This window comes from Pieris napi, chromosome 17 (genome assembly GCF_905475465.1).
Source record: "Pieris napi chromosome 17, ilPieNapi1.2, whole genome shotgun sequence".
In the NCBI taxonomy this organism is placed as follows: Eukaryota; Metazoa; Arthropoda; class Insecta; order Lepidoptera; family Pieridae; genus Pieris; species Pieris napi.
Genome location: NC_062250.1, coordinates 9,412,360 through 9,428,012, shown reverse-complemented (window position 1 = coordinate 9,428,012; position 15,653 = coordinate 9,412,360). Strand labels below are relative to the sequence as shown.

General features: G+C 32.4%; 1 protein-coding gene and 1 long non-coding RNA gene across 3 annotated transcripts in view; both read left to right on the top strand.

The window, feature by feature from the left end:
- The window catches only part of LOC125057875, a 73,077-nt gene that overhangs the window by 32,751 nt on the left and 24,673 nt on the right, over window positions 1-15,653 (top strand). For both annotated transcript variants that reach the window (XM_047661804.1, XM_047661803.1), the window contains exon 3: window positions 11,924-12,141. In XM_047661804.1, the coding sequence (XP_047517760.1) occupies window positions 11,924-12,141 (218 nt within the window). The remainder of the gene's footprint in view (window positions 1-11,923; window positions 12,142-15,653) is intronic.
- Window positions 2,654-3,997, top strand: LOC125057876. Its single transcript, XR_007118276.1, has 2 exons — window positions 2,654-3,062; window positions 3,219-3,997. It is a non-coding gene; the product is annotated as an uncharacterized LOC125057876 (long non-coding RNA).

Genomic DNA, 15,653 nt, shown 5'->3' with positions numbered 1-15,653 from the left:
AACACCCTAATTTTCAATCGAAAATTCTGACGTCAAAATTTCAGCTTTTTTCAAAAAGTTGGTGTGTTTTCAGTTCGTTGAAATCTCTACTTTCCTATGGTAAAAAAATATATATATATTACCATAGTAAATCTTCTCAGAAAATGCAAAACATCGTATGCAGTAACGCCCAGACCCGTCATACCCTTCCCTACTTTTCTATGAAATACGAAAATTTTAGCTCATCTAAAGGCAAAAAATTTTTTTTAGGTCACTCAGGTATATATAAGTTATCTTAAAATAGTAATAAATAGGCATCTAATTATAATTTAAAGAAGATTCATAGAGAAGTAGGGAAGGTTATGACGGGTCTGGGCGTTACTGCATACGATGTTTTGCATTTTCTGAGAAGATTTACTAGGGTAATATATATATATTTTTTTACCATAGGAAAGTAGAGATTTCAACGAACTGAAAGCATACCAAATTTTTGAAAAAAGCTGAAATTTTGACGTCAGAATTTTCGATTGAAAATTAGGGTGTTTTTTCGATATTAATTCAAAATAAGGTGAAAAAATAAATATTTTTAATCAAATAAATTACAGTATATTTGGGACATAATAAGGTAAGTTTTCACCAAATTTCGTTTAAAAAAATAAATTTTTGTAAAAGATAAAAATAAAAAACCAAAAACTTGGTTTTTTGAATTTTTCACACCAATTTTGAGGTTATGTGAAAAATGTGTAAATACAAAAGTTTTAGATCTTTTTATTACCTACAACTTTGCCATTTAACTTTCTTCGATAGGACTTTTAGTTTTGCCGGAAATCGAGATAAACCGTTTTTTACCCTTAAACCTCCCCCCCCCTACCCCTTCCCGACCTCAGATCGACCGTAATTTATTTTTCCTTTCATTTTGATCATATTCCCTTGCTTTTCTAATGGGTTTCATCCTACTGTAATTTTTTTCACTTTTTATTTATTTTGAAGGCTATCTGCACTGGTCTAATTTCTATTTTGACGTTCATAAGTGTACATTAAATGATTTTGACTTTTAACATTTTAATACAAACACTTTAGAATTATTCATTCCATATTTTTTACGTAAAGCCAAAACCAATAAGCTACTTATAATTCAAAGAACTACAGAGCCACATTGAATGCGGGATATAAATATCTCAAGTATTTTTCAAGAGGGCAAGTTTCAAAAATAGCAGAGTCATCGCTCTTGTACTGGGTAGCATATGCGGTAAATGCATCCTACTTAACCGCTCAAATAATTAAATCTGAATAGGAACGACATAGTTAACACGCCATCTGTCTCTGTCAGGTATGGAGGAATACGGGAACGCACCTTAACACCGGGGATATATTTAAATTGTCAGGATAATGCGTTTGGAATGCATGGAATCGCACGGAAAATTTATTACACAATAATGTGATGTTAAAGGCATTTAAATGACTGGGGAAATTCGTTATCAACTTAATACAAGCACATATATCGCGGCCATGTTTGCAGATTGTGGTACGCTATTGTTTTACTTGTAGCTCGGTGAATTTGTGTTTTAATTTTACGATATGTTATTTCGTATATTTTTATAGTAAAACCATAATGGTGGTTACACATTATCAATTGTGACGCGTGGTCTACTTCTTTGAATTGACTTAATGTCCTGTAATCCCTAGATGGCGTCCAAAGTGAGCCTCGTATTTCACCTCGCTCCAAGTCTTTCTGGGTCTCTTTGCCTCATCTGTATGACGCCAGGTTTGCTAGGGACAGCCACGCTTTCGCTTTCATTGCTGTTTCCATTCAAGCGCCTGCTTGAAGATATAATTGGAATCTCTTGGGATTGTATGGCATATCCATATCCAATTGCGTGCCGCGTGTTGAGTTGAATCAAATGATATTTTTGTTAAGCGTTCGACAGGGGAGGTTATCTATTTGACATGTAATCATTATTCTTTTCTGTAACAACAATCACACTATGAAACATCCGACGCTACATGCGTTTGTTTCTAAACTACTCCGGCGGTAGATATTTCTTCAACTCGTTTCAGTTTCTGAAAGGTTTCGCTTGTACTATATAACTCGAAGGAAATCTTGATACAGAGTACAAAATACACCAAATATTTTTCTTACAACCAGTAACGCCCAGTTATTCTCATTTTTTGAGTTCTATTGTCTACCTACAATCTTTGTTTGACTGACACATGTATATTCAATATTATATATATATATATATATATATATATATTACGATATTTATTCAATAGTTTATAGTTATATAACTGTGATCAGAAATACTTAGTGCATAGTGCCGTCACGGGTTAGTGCACGGGTCGGTATTACGATCTGGTGTCATTACTTAGTCTTAGGGTGAGATCTATAGTGCGCACTTGGACTTTGCTCAGACTTACCTTACGAAAAACTTTGCTTAGTGTACACTAAGGTTAAACTATGATTTCGTATTTATAGACATTTTAACGGTGAGATTAAGCTAAGCCCAAGCTAAGACAGAAAATGTCAAAATACAAATTGATGTTTCATTTCATGCAATACTTTGTTTATTATCCTTTAAAAAAGTAAACAATAACAAATATTTAAACATCTGAAACGGTACACATATATCTTCAATTTATTGTTATTTATGTATTCATTTATTTTATTATTGCAATAACTAGAAATTTACGAGTAACCTTTAGAAAATGTATTAATTATTTAAAGATGACAATAATTTTATTACGTAGAACGGATCGCAATTTTTGACAACAGCAACAGAGCACTTGTATCAACTATCAACAATTGAAAATTTTAAACCACTTTTTCTCTTTTCTGTTTCTGTTTGTATGAGCTTATAAGTGTTGTATATGTTCGGAACTAATAAAACCAAAATTCTTCCATCCTGTACGGTTAGAATGAATTCAAAAGAAGGAACCGTATTTTGAAACACACGGTATTAAATGTGATCCTGACGCTGATCATTACAAACTTGCAACCTTATAAAAACAGAGGTTCGCCAAACCTACCGCAATTGCAAATACTTATTGCATTAAGGCATAAAAATGCAACTGGATGTTTTCAGGTAATATTGTGTTCATAAATATGTATGTTTTTTCAATTTGATATATTATACCTCTTCTCAAATGATTTTAAATACATAATATGTTGAAGACTTTTGTCTTCTGACTTTCAGAAACATAACATATATGTGACTAATAATAATTTATTGACATTACAGATGGTGTGTGGTGATCTGAACAGCATAAGCCAATCTACAGTCTGTTTAATTATAAATAAAGTCTCTGCAGAGTTGAGTAAATTACTTCCTAGATTTGTAAATTTTCCAAGAAATATGAACATAGCCAAAACGAAGTTTGAAGAATTAGGAAGATCTAATACTCACCATGGCCTAAACAGTATAATCTGAGCTATTGACTGCACCCATATAAAAATTAATAGACCCAAAGGTATCGCTCACTCTGAAGCATACAGAAATAAAAAAGGGTATTTTTCTGTAAATGTGCAAGCAATAATAGGGCCTGATATGGAAATATTTGCTATAGTGACTAGGTGGCCTGGCAGTTCACACGACAGCAGGATATTTAGAAAATGCCTGTTTTAGTAGGTGACAGCGGTTATCCAGCACTTAACTTCATGTTAACAACACTTTTAAATCCAATGACAAGAGCTGACAATATTTATAATTATTCTCAAATAAGAACTAGGCATATTTTTTAAAGGTTTTTCGGAGTGTGAAAAAGGAAATTTCCATGTTTACAGCTAGGACTACAGTAAAAATTGACAAATACTAGTTATATATAATTATAGCTTGTGCTGTATTGCATAATATAGGTATACAGAGAGGGGATGCTTATGATGATGGTGATCTTGCTGACAGCAGAAGTTGAGTAACACAGAAACAATGAAAGATCTCCTACAGGTCTAGCATTCCGGCAATCTGTGATTGCACAATTTAACTAGGTAATTTGTTTGGTAATAAAGAATATCAAAACAAAACTTGTTTCATTTTAATCATTTATTTTCTGATTCTTTTTTTAAGTGTAATACATATTTCTAATACTAATTTATATTTTTGTTGAAGAAATTCTATTTCTAACATATTTTTTAATTTCATATGTTCCACTCTTATCTCAAATTTTTTAGGGTAGTCAGGTAATAAATGGTAGAAGATTCAGGGAAACGAAAATAACAGATGTGAAGCGAGAGACATCGGTTAGGTTATAGTTTGTATTTCGTTGTCACTATAATATGCCAGGGCTGCCAGGTGACATACAAAATCACACCAGTTATTTTTAAGATTTCTCAAAAATGGGGTTTGAACAATTACATAAATAATATAAATAAACAACAATAAATACCATAATAATGTGTAATTATTTTAATTCATGCATTTCATAGGTATTTATCAAGATCATTATAATTTCTTTGAATTCAAATTCTATTTTTCCCAAAGTCTATGGAACTCCGATACAAAATGGCAACACCGTTCATTAAAAACCGACAAAAATAAAAAGTCCAGTAAAAGATATGATGGTAAAGCAAATTTTAGGCCATTATTTTTGTTAGGCTTATAGTCAAAGTTTTTGGTAAGTCGTCGATTTCGTGGACTTGGGATTAAGCTAAGCCAACACTCGGAGAGATTCGCAGTTTGCTCTATAAATACCGACTGTGTCTTAACTCGATAGTTAAGTCAGAGCAAAGTCTAAGTGCGCACTATAGATCTCACCCTTAATAATGATAATGAAGCTCGATATTTAAAGCTCCAGAGGCTGAAACTTTTCAAGGAAACTTTTGCTTTGATCTATTTTGAATACATATAGAATGTGTCTAGCTCTCTACTTAGCTATTTTTACCGATAATAAAAAAGTTAAGACTTATTACGAGAATAATAGGCACATTTATTCTTATCATTGTTAAAAGGGTATGAAAACGATTGTCATACCACCAAAAATTCATGTATTAGTTATTAAGATAAAGATATCATTTGTTGTAAACAAAATAGGAATGAACAACACAAACATTAAAACAAATTTCCCTTTTTCCTTTTTTTAATATAAAACATTAAAACAAAAAAAAAAGGTTAACTTCTTGGCCTTAAGAAAGTATTCATAATTATCTTTTAATATTCCTACACGTTAATCATATTGGATATCGAATTATACAATTTTGGTATGGAATGAATGTAACTTGAAGTGGCGTTTTCGATCTATAATTACTCCTGACAAAACTTACATATAAATTGTAACAACTAACAAAACCAAAATGTTTTTAATCAAATTGGTAACTACACACCTATAAACCTCACCATTCAACACATGAACTATTTATGAAATAATTAGACAATTAAAAGAGAGTACGCCAATCCGTGGTAGAAGTGACCAAGTCCAACTAGGTTGTAAGTAGTTTAAATAGCAATGAATGTTGCGTTTTCAAAATTTTAATCCGTACGTTTTTTATAGAAACCCTTATATAGTCGTCATGTACCTTTTTCTGCCAACAAAATTAATTAACTTAAATCCTAGAACTTACCTTGTTAAAACTAACGCTCCTAATTAAAAATTTGCCAAAACCTTTTCTAATATTATTATTTTTGTTTTTTCTTACTCTCTTTGTTAGTTTTTATTGCATTGCATATCAATCATCGTATGGGGCGTTTCAAAAATAAATAATTAATTATAGATATTGATTAATTATGGAGATACTTTCTATTCATTATATTTTATGACGACATGTGTTCACTATCCAAAACATCTACAAAGAACGTAGAATTTATGGACTAAATAGTTCACCGAGTCGCAAAACTTAGGGTAGTTGCGTAAGTAGATTTGTGAACCTAAGAAAGTCATACCATATCTGAAACTGTCTATCTCCTAGCCATTTTGATTTTCTCATCGAACCGTACAGTGACTGGAAATGATGTCACTGTACGATCGGAGATCTCTATCCGGTTTTGTGTACAAATTGTTAAATGGTCAAATACATAACAGTAACCTCTTTTAGAATAATAACATTGGCGTCCCTTATTCATTCCAAGGTTTAGAATCAGCAGAAAATTCCAAATTCCGTTTTTAAATACCAAACTGCTAGTTTAATGAGGTCTCATTCGAATTCTTCGCGAATATAACATCCGGTAGTGATTACTTTAAAAATAAACTTTGGTGAGCGCCTATCTGGTTCCGAATTAAGCAAAAAATTACTAAAAACTAAAATTGGAAGCGAAATTTTATACTATTTTTATATTTTTTTGTAAAATTTATGTTCTCCATAATTATCATGTATTCTAGAATAGATAAATTGTAACTATACCATAGAAAATGAAAAATATATTATGTATGCATGAGGCATAAACTCTCTAAAGTATTACGTACTCGTATGTATCAAGAGCCCTTGTTCCTTAATGAGTCCATGAATAAAAGGGTTCACAAAATTTCGGGTACTACGTAATTACAAGGAACTGTACCTAATTATTGTACACCTATTAACGCAAAGTGTAAAACGCGATTAGCTTGTAATATGAGGTTCTACAATTAGCGTATCAGCGTCGAGACACGTATAATTAACTAAATAGCTTAGATCCGAACCCACGGTGTAATTATTTTGATAGCGATTTGTCAATATCGAAAAACGTGAATCGGCTATAAGGAAGTCTCAAAGCTCGTAAATCTAAATTGATCAATCGTAAAATCTCAACGGAATTTTGTTTTCTCTTTCTGATGATTAACTGTCTCGTATTTTTAATATTGAACGTGCCAATCGCTGCCAATATTTTTAAAAGACGCGCTCAATGTATCGTTTAACTTTTGCTTGTAAAAAAACTAAATCAATGGCGCTACAACCTTTTTATGTCCAGGCCTCAGATTTCTGTTTCTGTTTCATGATCATTTGTTAATCTAATAGGCAAGTAGGTGATCAGCCTTCTGTGCCTGATGCAAGCCGTCGATGTTTTGGGTCTAAGGCAAGCCGGTTTCCTCGTGATGTTTTCCGTCACCGTTCGAGCGAATGTTAAATGCGCACATCCATTGGTGCACAGCCGGGGATCGAACCTACGACCTCAGGGATGAGAGTCGCACGCTGATGCGACTAGGCCAACACTGCTCAACTTTTGCTTGTACTAGCTATTTATAATTGAGGTGTCAAATGTATTTTTTTTATTTTTTTTACATAAGACTATTTTGTAGTCGGGGATATTGAGTTACGTATCCGTAAATATAGAACTTTTTGTATTATATTGATAGCAGATTTCAGGAGATTTCTAACTTTTAAATTTTTATTTACAAACAAAGGTGCGTAAAGGTTTGACAAACATGTTTGATGAATGTGTGAGAACAATGGCCTTTAGAGGTGCGATTGTCAATACAGAGGTCGTGCTAACTTCGAATGTCGAAACATTTTGTTCAACAATATGTCAAGTGGAACATGGTGCTGAATAATAGGAATACCTTTTGTTTTAACTATAGCGGGCGATTAAAAAGTGTAGCGGAGATTTGCTTGCCAGTTCTTGTCGCCCGTGCTACGCCATTGATCTGGGAACTTTTAGTAAATGTATACTTAGATCTCTCAATTTTGTTTATATAATTTTATTAATAATTTATTTTCTTTCTTCTTAATTTTCTTTACGATGTACAAAACTGTATGAAAAATTGCGTTTTTTATGATAAAAAATGAGTTAATCAGTAGCATTGAAGACTATAAAAATTTTAATCAATGAAATTGACGTAGAAATTTGTTTTCCTCACTATCCTCCTCATTTCAATTTATTGAAATTTCCATTAAAATACCTACTAATTGCATTGTGAAATTTTCTGTTTAATTTAAATAAATCTTAGTCGTGAAACATTTACTATATAAACAGAAATTTCCAAAGGGAATAAGGAAGGAAATAAAGAAATAAATATACACATACTGTCATTACAGGGTGTAATAAATGTCGACGGAAACAAATCCAACGATAGATTTATGTATCGGAAACAAATCAATACGGCCTTTATATAAACTAATTCATATAACATTGTATAAGTTGTCTGATCAAAACAAAATATTGAAATTCAACAAAAAAAACGGTTTCAGTTATATATTATCTAATATATAAAATTCTAGTGTCGCGGTGTTTGTTGTTAAACTTCTCCGAAACGGGTCGACCGATTCTCATGAAATTTTGTGTGCATATTGGGTATGACTGAGAATTGGACAACATCTATTTTTCATCCCCCTAAATGTTAAGGGTAGTTCAGTTCACCCCTAAACTATAATTTTTTAATTTTTAATTTTTTTTATGATACTGCATTAAATACATACAACCCCTAATTTTTACCCCTCTACTGTCAACCCCTATTTTTTATTATAAATGATATACAAGGCAAAACGACGTTTGCCAGGTCAGCTAGTTAATATATAAAGATGACTATAAGATAGGTACAAAATATATATTCATCTTCTTAGTTAAATGAAGCTTTGTTTTTTATTCGTCTTAAATATTATGTTTATTATATTTGTATTTGTATATCTTAATTAGTATTTGTCCTTAACACCTTTTGCTACTTAAAATAAATGACGGTAAAAACAATATTGTCGATATAAATAATCACAAATTATATAAACCGTAAAATAAAATGTTAATCCATAGAAAATACTTCAACAAACTAATGACAGGGCCTTGGAATAATCATACTCATTCAAAGTCTAGACAAAATCACAGGCCTCGATAAAGTTGTTTGTAGATTCTCGCACGATTAGGGCATAATAATATATTGACATAGATCACATTAGCCTGCTCTAGCCGATAGCTGTTTGCACTGATAGTAGACTTAATCAATTGCTCTGATTACGTAAACTGCTTGAACGCTAGTTAAAGTTAAGTGGAAGCTTCCGACAGATATTTGGACATTTGTTTGTTGATTTTATACCCCTTATTAAAACTAAATTTTATATCTAACTAAAGCTATGCCATTTGCAGTATAAACACAATTTGAAAAGATTACTTTGGATCAATAAAACTGATCAATTGAACGTAATTTAAATGAAAAAATTACGTTCTACAAATTATTACCATCGCCGTTATTACCATCAAAGAAGGTTAGAGTATTCGCTTTAATCAATGACAAGAATTTGACTATTTATATAAACCTAAACTGCTCATCTGTCTCTTTTCATCACAGCGTAAAGCCAATACGAAAGAAAGAGAGAAACTGACTAGAAACAAAAAAGAGCAAATATACTGATTTCATATTAATAAATAGAGGGGTAAAGTCAACTATTTGTATTATATTAGTAGTTAACATTATTCTAAAGTTATGTACTTTGTGTACAGCTTGCCAGCCAGTTGACTATGATATGTAATAGGTGTCAGGAGTATCTGTATAGTATATGTAGTGTATTAGCAAGCTGCGCAAGATAACTAAATAAACGTGAAAACTAACTAACAACCCTTCGGTTCCTAAGCCCTACAGTTGTACCCTATCACATACTAGTAATAAGTAGTAAATATAAACCATTTACGCGTGTTAAAAACTAAACACTATTGCTTGTGAGACGGATATATTTAGTTGCACACTGGCTGAAGTCACAAGAATTGCATTATTTATAATTACTTATAAAATGGTTTAGGTTTTAAGTTTTTACTTGTTATGTTTATAGCTTAGTTTTCTATTGTATTAGTATTAAGTTACTGTAAAAATAGGAAATAAGTAAATAAATATAAATAACTAGCCGTTTCGCGCCCGCTTTGCTGGACGAATTAAAATAAATTTTATGTTTCATTATTTTATTTTTTTTCATATTTTTATTATTCTTCTTTTTAACTTCCCGCTAAGAAAATTGAAATATTTAGAAAATCGAGTTTTTAACAGATGTTGACGTTTTGCGGTTCTAGGAAGCCTCTTTTGTTTTTATTAGCGGGAAAAATTTTTATAAAAGTAAAACAGAAATAAAAAAATGAAGGAACATTGGAATTAAAAAAAGAATAGCCATAAACCATCTAGGAAAAATTTCGCATCGAGTGGTAGTTTCATGTCGATACGATCAGTGGTTTAAGCGTGAAAGAGCCTCAAACGAACACCATTTTCTTTTTATATATATAGACTACGGGATATGACAGTAAGAGACCTAAGGTAACAGACGGAGCCCTACGGGTAGGATCATAAGTTCGGGCAGGCTCACCACGTTAATTTAAGGGCTTGAAGGAGTCATCGCAGGGAGAAAAATATTTATAATAAGACAGAGCAATATTAATATTAAAATGACTCGTGAGCTATCGGTGTATCGCCGTGCTAGCAGTTGGTCAATGTTGAATAAAATCTACATATATATTATGTTTTATTTTTAACATGACTTTTACCATGATCCGAAATGGATTTCTACCATCTATTTATATTTAGAATTCTAATAAATAAATTAACTATCATTTTAAAATGTTGTTCTCTGTGCTCACTGTTCGTATTAAAATGAATCTGGTTTATTATTAAATATAATACAATAGGCCACATTGAAAGTGCAGTCACGAGAATCCTTCACTTTTGGGTGACCCGTGACTGAAAAGTCAAAGGACTCAAAGCAACAAGAACATTGAATTAATTTACTATGTCCTCTTTAATGAAATTGATTTGAAACACTTAAATAAAATTCTAATTTTGTCTAAATAACGAAATATAATAACATAAAATATATATAAAAATACACAATCATATTCTTTCGGCTTTTCGGCTTCTAAGATGGTGGTATCATCGACATTCTTGCGCTGTTGCTAACTAATCAGACTCTTCGAGCTCGTGGTCCCACTCAACGTCTAGGGATATCTGGTCATACTGACGCCTTGTTTTTCAAAATAAGGTTTAGTAATTTAGATAAATGTATCAGAGACTACCAATTAGTTAGTGAAAATAATTTAATAAATACAAGTGTGTGATATCACAAATTAATTCGCAAATAATCTGCGCTGCACAAATGCTGTATTCTATTTATTACACTGTAAAATTTTAAGAGTTGCACTCACCATTTACTCCATTCAGAGCGAGTAAGCGTATTTAAACTTGTTAGCAGAATTAAAACAAGTGCTTGAACGTGTGCGATATGTGTTTTCTACAAAATTATTTTATGATATTTATAGTTGTACCTTGGGTTCAGATTAAATATTGACCCAACCGTTACTGAAACACACATTATATTTACATTTGTAAGTATGTATTTGACGTAGTATTTAAACCCAAAGAGGGAGAGACGTGGGTATCAGTGCGTCCGTGTTTCTGTGTGTCTCGCTGAGTTTCAGCTCCTAAATGAATGGACCAATTCAGCAATAATCAGCTCTTATTCTTAGCATTATATTATATTGTTAGCTTGTACTCATTCTTGTACAAAAGAGCTACCCTGATAATGGAGCTTTTTGTAGTTTTTTTGATAGAGTTTCGTAAAGCAGATCCTTAGTTAAGCCTAGTGGTATTTCGCAGACTGGCGTTTAGAGTAAAGGCATACATAGAAAGGCGTTTTTGACAAGTTATGTTCAAACTGGCCTGCAAATTTATATCTAAAATATACAATACATGTAATGCTTCTGATTTGAATTTTAACGTAAGAGGGTATGAAAACGAAATCATTTGTTCTAATTAATGTGTTGTTTGCATTAATGTTTTTTTTTAAATTGAACCCAAAACTTTCAGAGCCAGCAAAATAACAATGAGTTACGTATATGTTTAATTGTTTATATAAACTTTAGCTGTAAATAGAAAAATATACAAAATGAGATATAAAAAACATAAAGCCAACAGTCATTTAGATAATTAGAAAAGGTCTTCGGGCATTATAATAAAATCTTACAGCTACAACAACACAACATGTAAACATGTATGTTTACATGTTTACAAAGAAAAATTAAAAACTGATATTTTTACATTGTGGCTACAATCTTCTAATAATAACTTCTATCTTTTTCAGAACTGCTCTTGGACACACTTAGAACCCACCAAAAAGCGGCGTGCGACGAAGACACGGTGACGCTGATATGTCCAAGAGGCACCACAATCAGCATCCAAGTCGCGCAATATGGGGCCGCAGCATCGCAGAGCTCCTGCTCCCCAGAACTCGCGGAGTACCAGCCTGTGGCTGTCGAGGTTCTGGGAGATACCAGCTGCACTTGGCCAAGCGCTTTGCAGGTGTGACCAATTATTATTATTTAAATGAAGTATTTCTTACAATTTACAACCCACTCTCGTCATCTATACTATTTTTGTTTAATTGAACTTATGTCAATTACTACAGGTGCCCATTAAAATCTTCTTTAGTTTGAAAGTGCATTTGTCTAGGCTAAAGGCTTTATAATATAATGCTACGACCAAATTAATGGTAAGAGCAGACCACGGCCAGACCATCTAATATATAAAATTCTCGTGTCGCGGTGTTTGTGGTTAAACTCCTCCGGCTCGACCGATTCTCATGAAATTTTGTGTGCATATTGGGTATGTCTGAGAATCGGACAACATCTTTTTTTCATCCCCCTTAATGTTAAGGGTAGTCCATCCCTAATTTTGTTTTAATTTTAGCAAAACTTTATTCTTTATTTTTTTATGACACAGCATTAAAAATACATACAACCCTTAATTTTCACCCCTCTACGATCAACCCTAATTAAACGGTTTTTTATTTTATTATAAATGATAAACATGGCAAAACGACGTTTGCCGAATCAGCTAGGTTTTATACAAAAACTATTTGTCTTAATGAACCAATAACACAGAATAATGGCACAGAGACTTCGTAAATGTGTTTAACGTAAATTAGAAACGCTATAAAGATTAAATGATGATTGATAGAAATATGTTGCCTGATGAAAATGGTGTGATGATGTTAAATAAGAAAACACAATCCACAGCATATTGGTACTACTTACAAAAAATTTAAATACATGAACTGTACAATGTACATTGTTTTTACTTAAAATTTAATTAACATTAAATATTTGTTAATTACTGGTACAATAAGTTTGAAAGTATTTATCGCCCTTCCATATTTGTACCTGTCTGCTTAGCACTTGTGGACGAAGGATGGTGTACTGTTCTTCTAACCTAAAGGAAGAATCTTCGAACAGAGTAACTATTGACTGGGGAGCCCGATGGCCTCAGTGGCTAAGGTCTATAGTGGCCAGAATAACTTCGTTAGCGCGTTTCAAGGCATTACATCGTCGTAGTGATTCGTAGGCACGGATTGTAGGTGTACCTACATTAATATTATGGAAACAAACTGCTAAAATAGCCCAATGGATGAAGTTGGTGTCCACACTCTAATCATCCCAACCCGTTGGTGCGTAAAAGCATCAATTATTACCCCTTTTCCATCAAAAAGGCCCGTAGGAGGCCCCAACATGTCCTAACAGATCCGGATGATCCAATAAGCGTAGCTAATGACAAATTAGCGCGGCAAAGAAAAGTCAAAATCAGATTAGGATAAATAACCGCCTTCACCGGGGAAGTCATTGACCTTGACTTTGTACTTCACTCACTCCAGTGAGCTTCCGTCCTGCCCCTCAGGCGATTGACCAACCCGTGAAGGGCCAAGCCGAGGTCCGAGTCTCGTAATATCTAATAGGTATATAAAATTATCGTGTCGCGGTGTTTGTGGTTAAACTCCTCCGAAACGGCTCGACCGATTCTCATGAAATTTTGTGTGCATATTGGGTATGTCTGAGAATCGGACATCATATATTTTTCATCCTCCTAAATGTTAAGAGTAGTTTTTTTTTATGATACAGAATTAAAAAATACATAACCCCTAATTTTCACCCCTCTACGATCAACCCCCATTTTTTTTTATAAATGATATTACGAGTACATGGCAAAACGACGTTTGCCGGGTCAGCTAGTATTATATATTCATGTACAAATTATCATGTAATTTTTTTTTATTATCATCTTTTTTTTAACTAATTTAAACATGTACCACGTAATAATTGTTTTCTAGTTACCCACAACATAGGGCCTCCCTAGTGTGGGGACTAGCGTCTAAAGCGTCTGTCACAAACCCTTTTGTCATAAATAAAGTTTTTATTATTTATTATTATTAAATAAATTACTACGATTGACAGCCATTATCGCGTTAATCAGCAATTACTTATCGCACCTCAATATGCAATCTGATAAACATTTCACTATTTCATAGAACATGAATCCACATGAAATAGCGGGCGTTATGACCTAACCGCAAAACGCAGTACAAAACACCAAAATTTATACGAACGTAAATGGGATGGATATATTTGCGGTGAATGCTAGTGTTTATTAGATCTACAAATTTAGACAGTTATGAATTATGATTATTGCTTCTGCTGGCTGTATTTATTAAAATTTAGAATAAAAATAATAATAAATCGGTATTATATTGCTAAAATATTAAATAACTTACCCAACAGTATAGAATTCATCCGTAACAACTTTATAATACTTACAAGAATAGAATAGAAGATACTACTACTACAAGATTTGTATTACTTTTTTGTTATAATATAAGTTTAGCACTCTTGCCAATACCTACTTTTACTCTTTCTCTAATAGGGAAGGCCTCCCATTATACATAAGATTTTTTAAGTTAATTACAAATTTTATAAAATCTTCAACTTTTATTTTAATTGAGTTTTTATGTAAATAAATAACACTCTAGTTTTTTTTACTTTTAAAGGTAATTGTACAACTGTCGTGGTAATACTTATATATGTCCGCTACTACAGAACAATTAGAAACGTTGATTTCTCTTGATGGTGATTGGTTAGTGTCTCTAGTCCAACCACAGACGCGCTACACGTTCTGACAATCAGCCAATCAAAAACAAACGAACCATGCTATCGTTTCGTTTGTTTTAAATTCCCAAACCCAGTGTCTTAATCATGAACGATCTATTATAACTCACAATTACTGAAAAAACGTTTATTAAAAACGTTAAGAATTCATCCTTAAAAAAGAAAATTAAAATTTAAATTGAAAAAAGAAGAATTCAACGTCGAATTAAAAACGCCTCGTTTTTTTTACGTTCACGAAAAACAAATCAATAGTTATTTAAAGTTTCCATGTATATGAATATGGGGATAATTGTTTATGTAAAAAAGGTATTATGGGTAACGTAAAACTATAACTAAATTTAAATTAAATTAGGAAGTAAAGCGTGAAAATCCTCAAACTTTCGCGTTCATATTATTAGCAAAATTGGATTTCAATTAGTTCTATTTAGTTAAGCTTAGCTAACTGGATTTTCACAGCTCAAATTCGCTTTTTTAAACTAGTGAATATATAACGATGTACTCGCAGTTAAGAAAAAAATACTTTTGTAGAATATTCTTGTTGTTTATAAGCCACAGATGTTTGATCTTTGCGAGATAGATTTTTATTTAAATCTATGACATTTGTAATATGTGGAACGAACTCTAGTCTAACTCTATAAATAATAATCTGTGTACATGTATTTCGAAGTTCTTTAAATCAAAATATAGGGGCCTCATAGCCTAGCGGTCTTATTAAGTGGCAGCTAGGTGAGGGGTACCGGGTTCGATTCCCGGTTCGAGGGCAAGTTTTAATTTAATTTAAATTTGTTCTCGGCCTTTGGGAGGGTTGTGCGGTACCGGGCGAGTGCCTAAACCGTACATGGAGGACACGGTCGAATTTCTAAAGACAAGCACGAATTA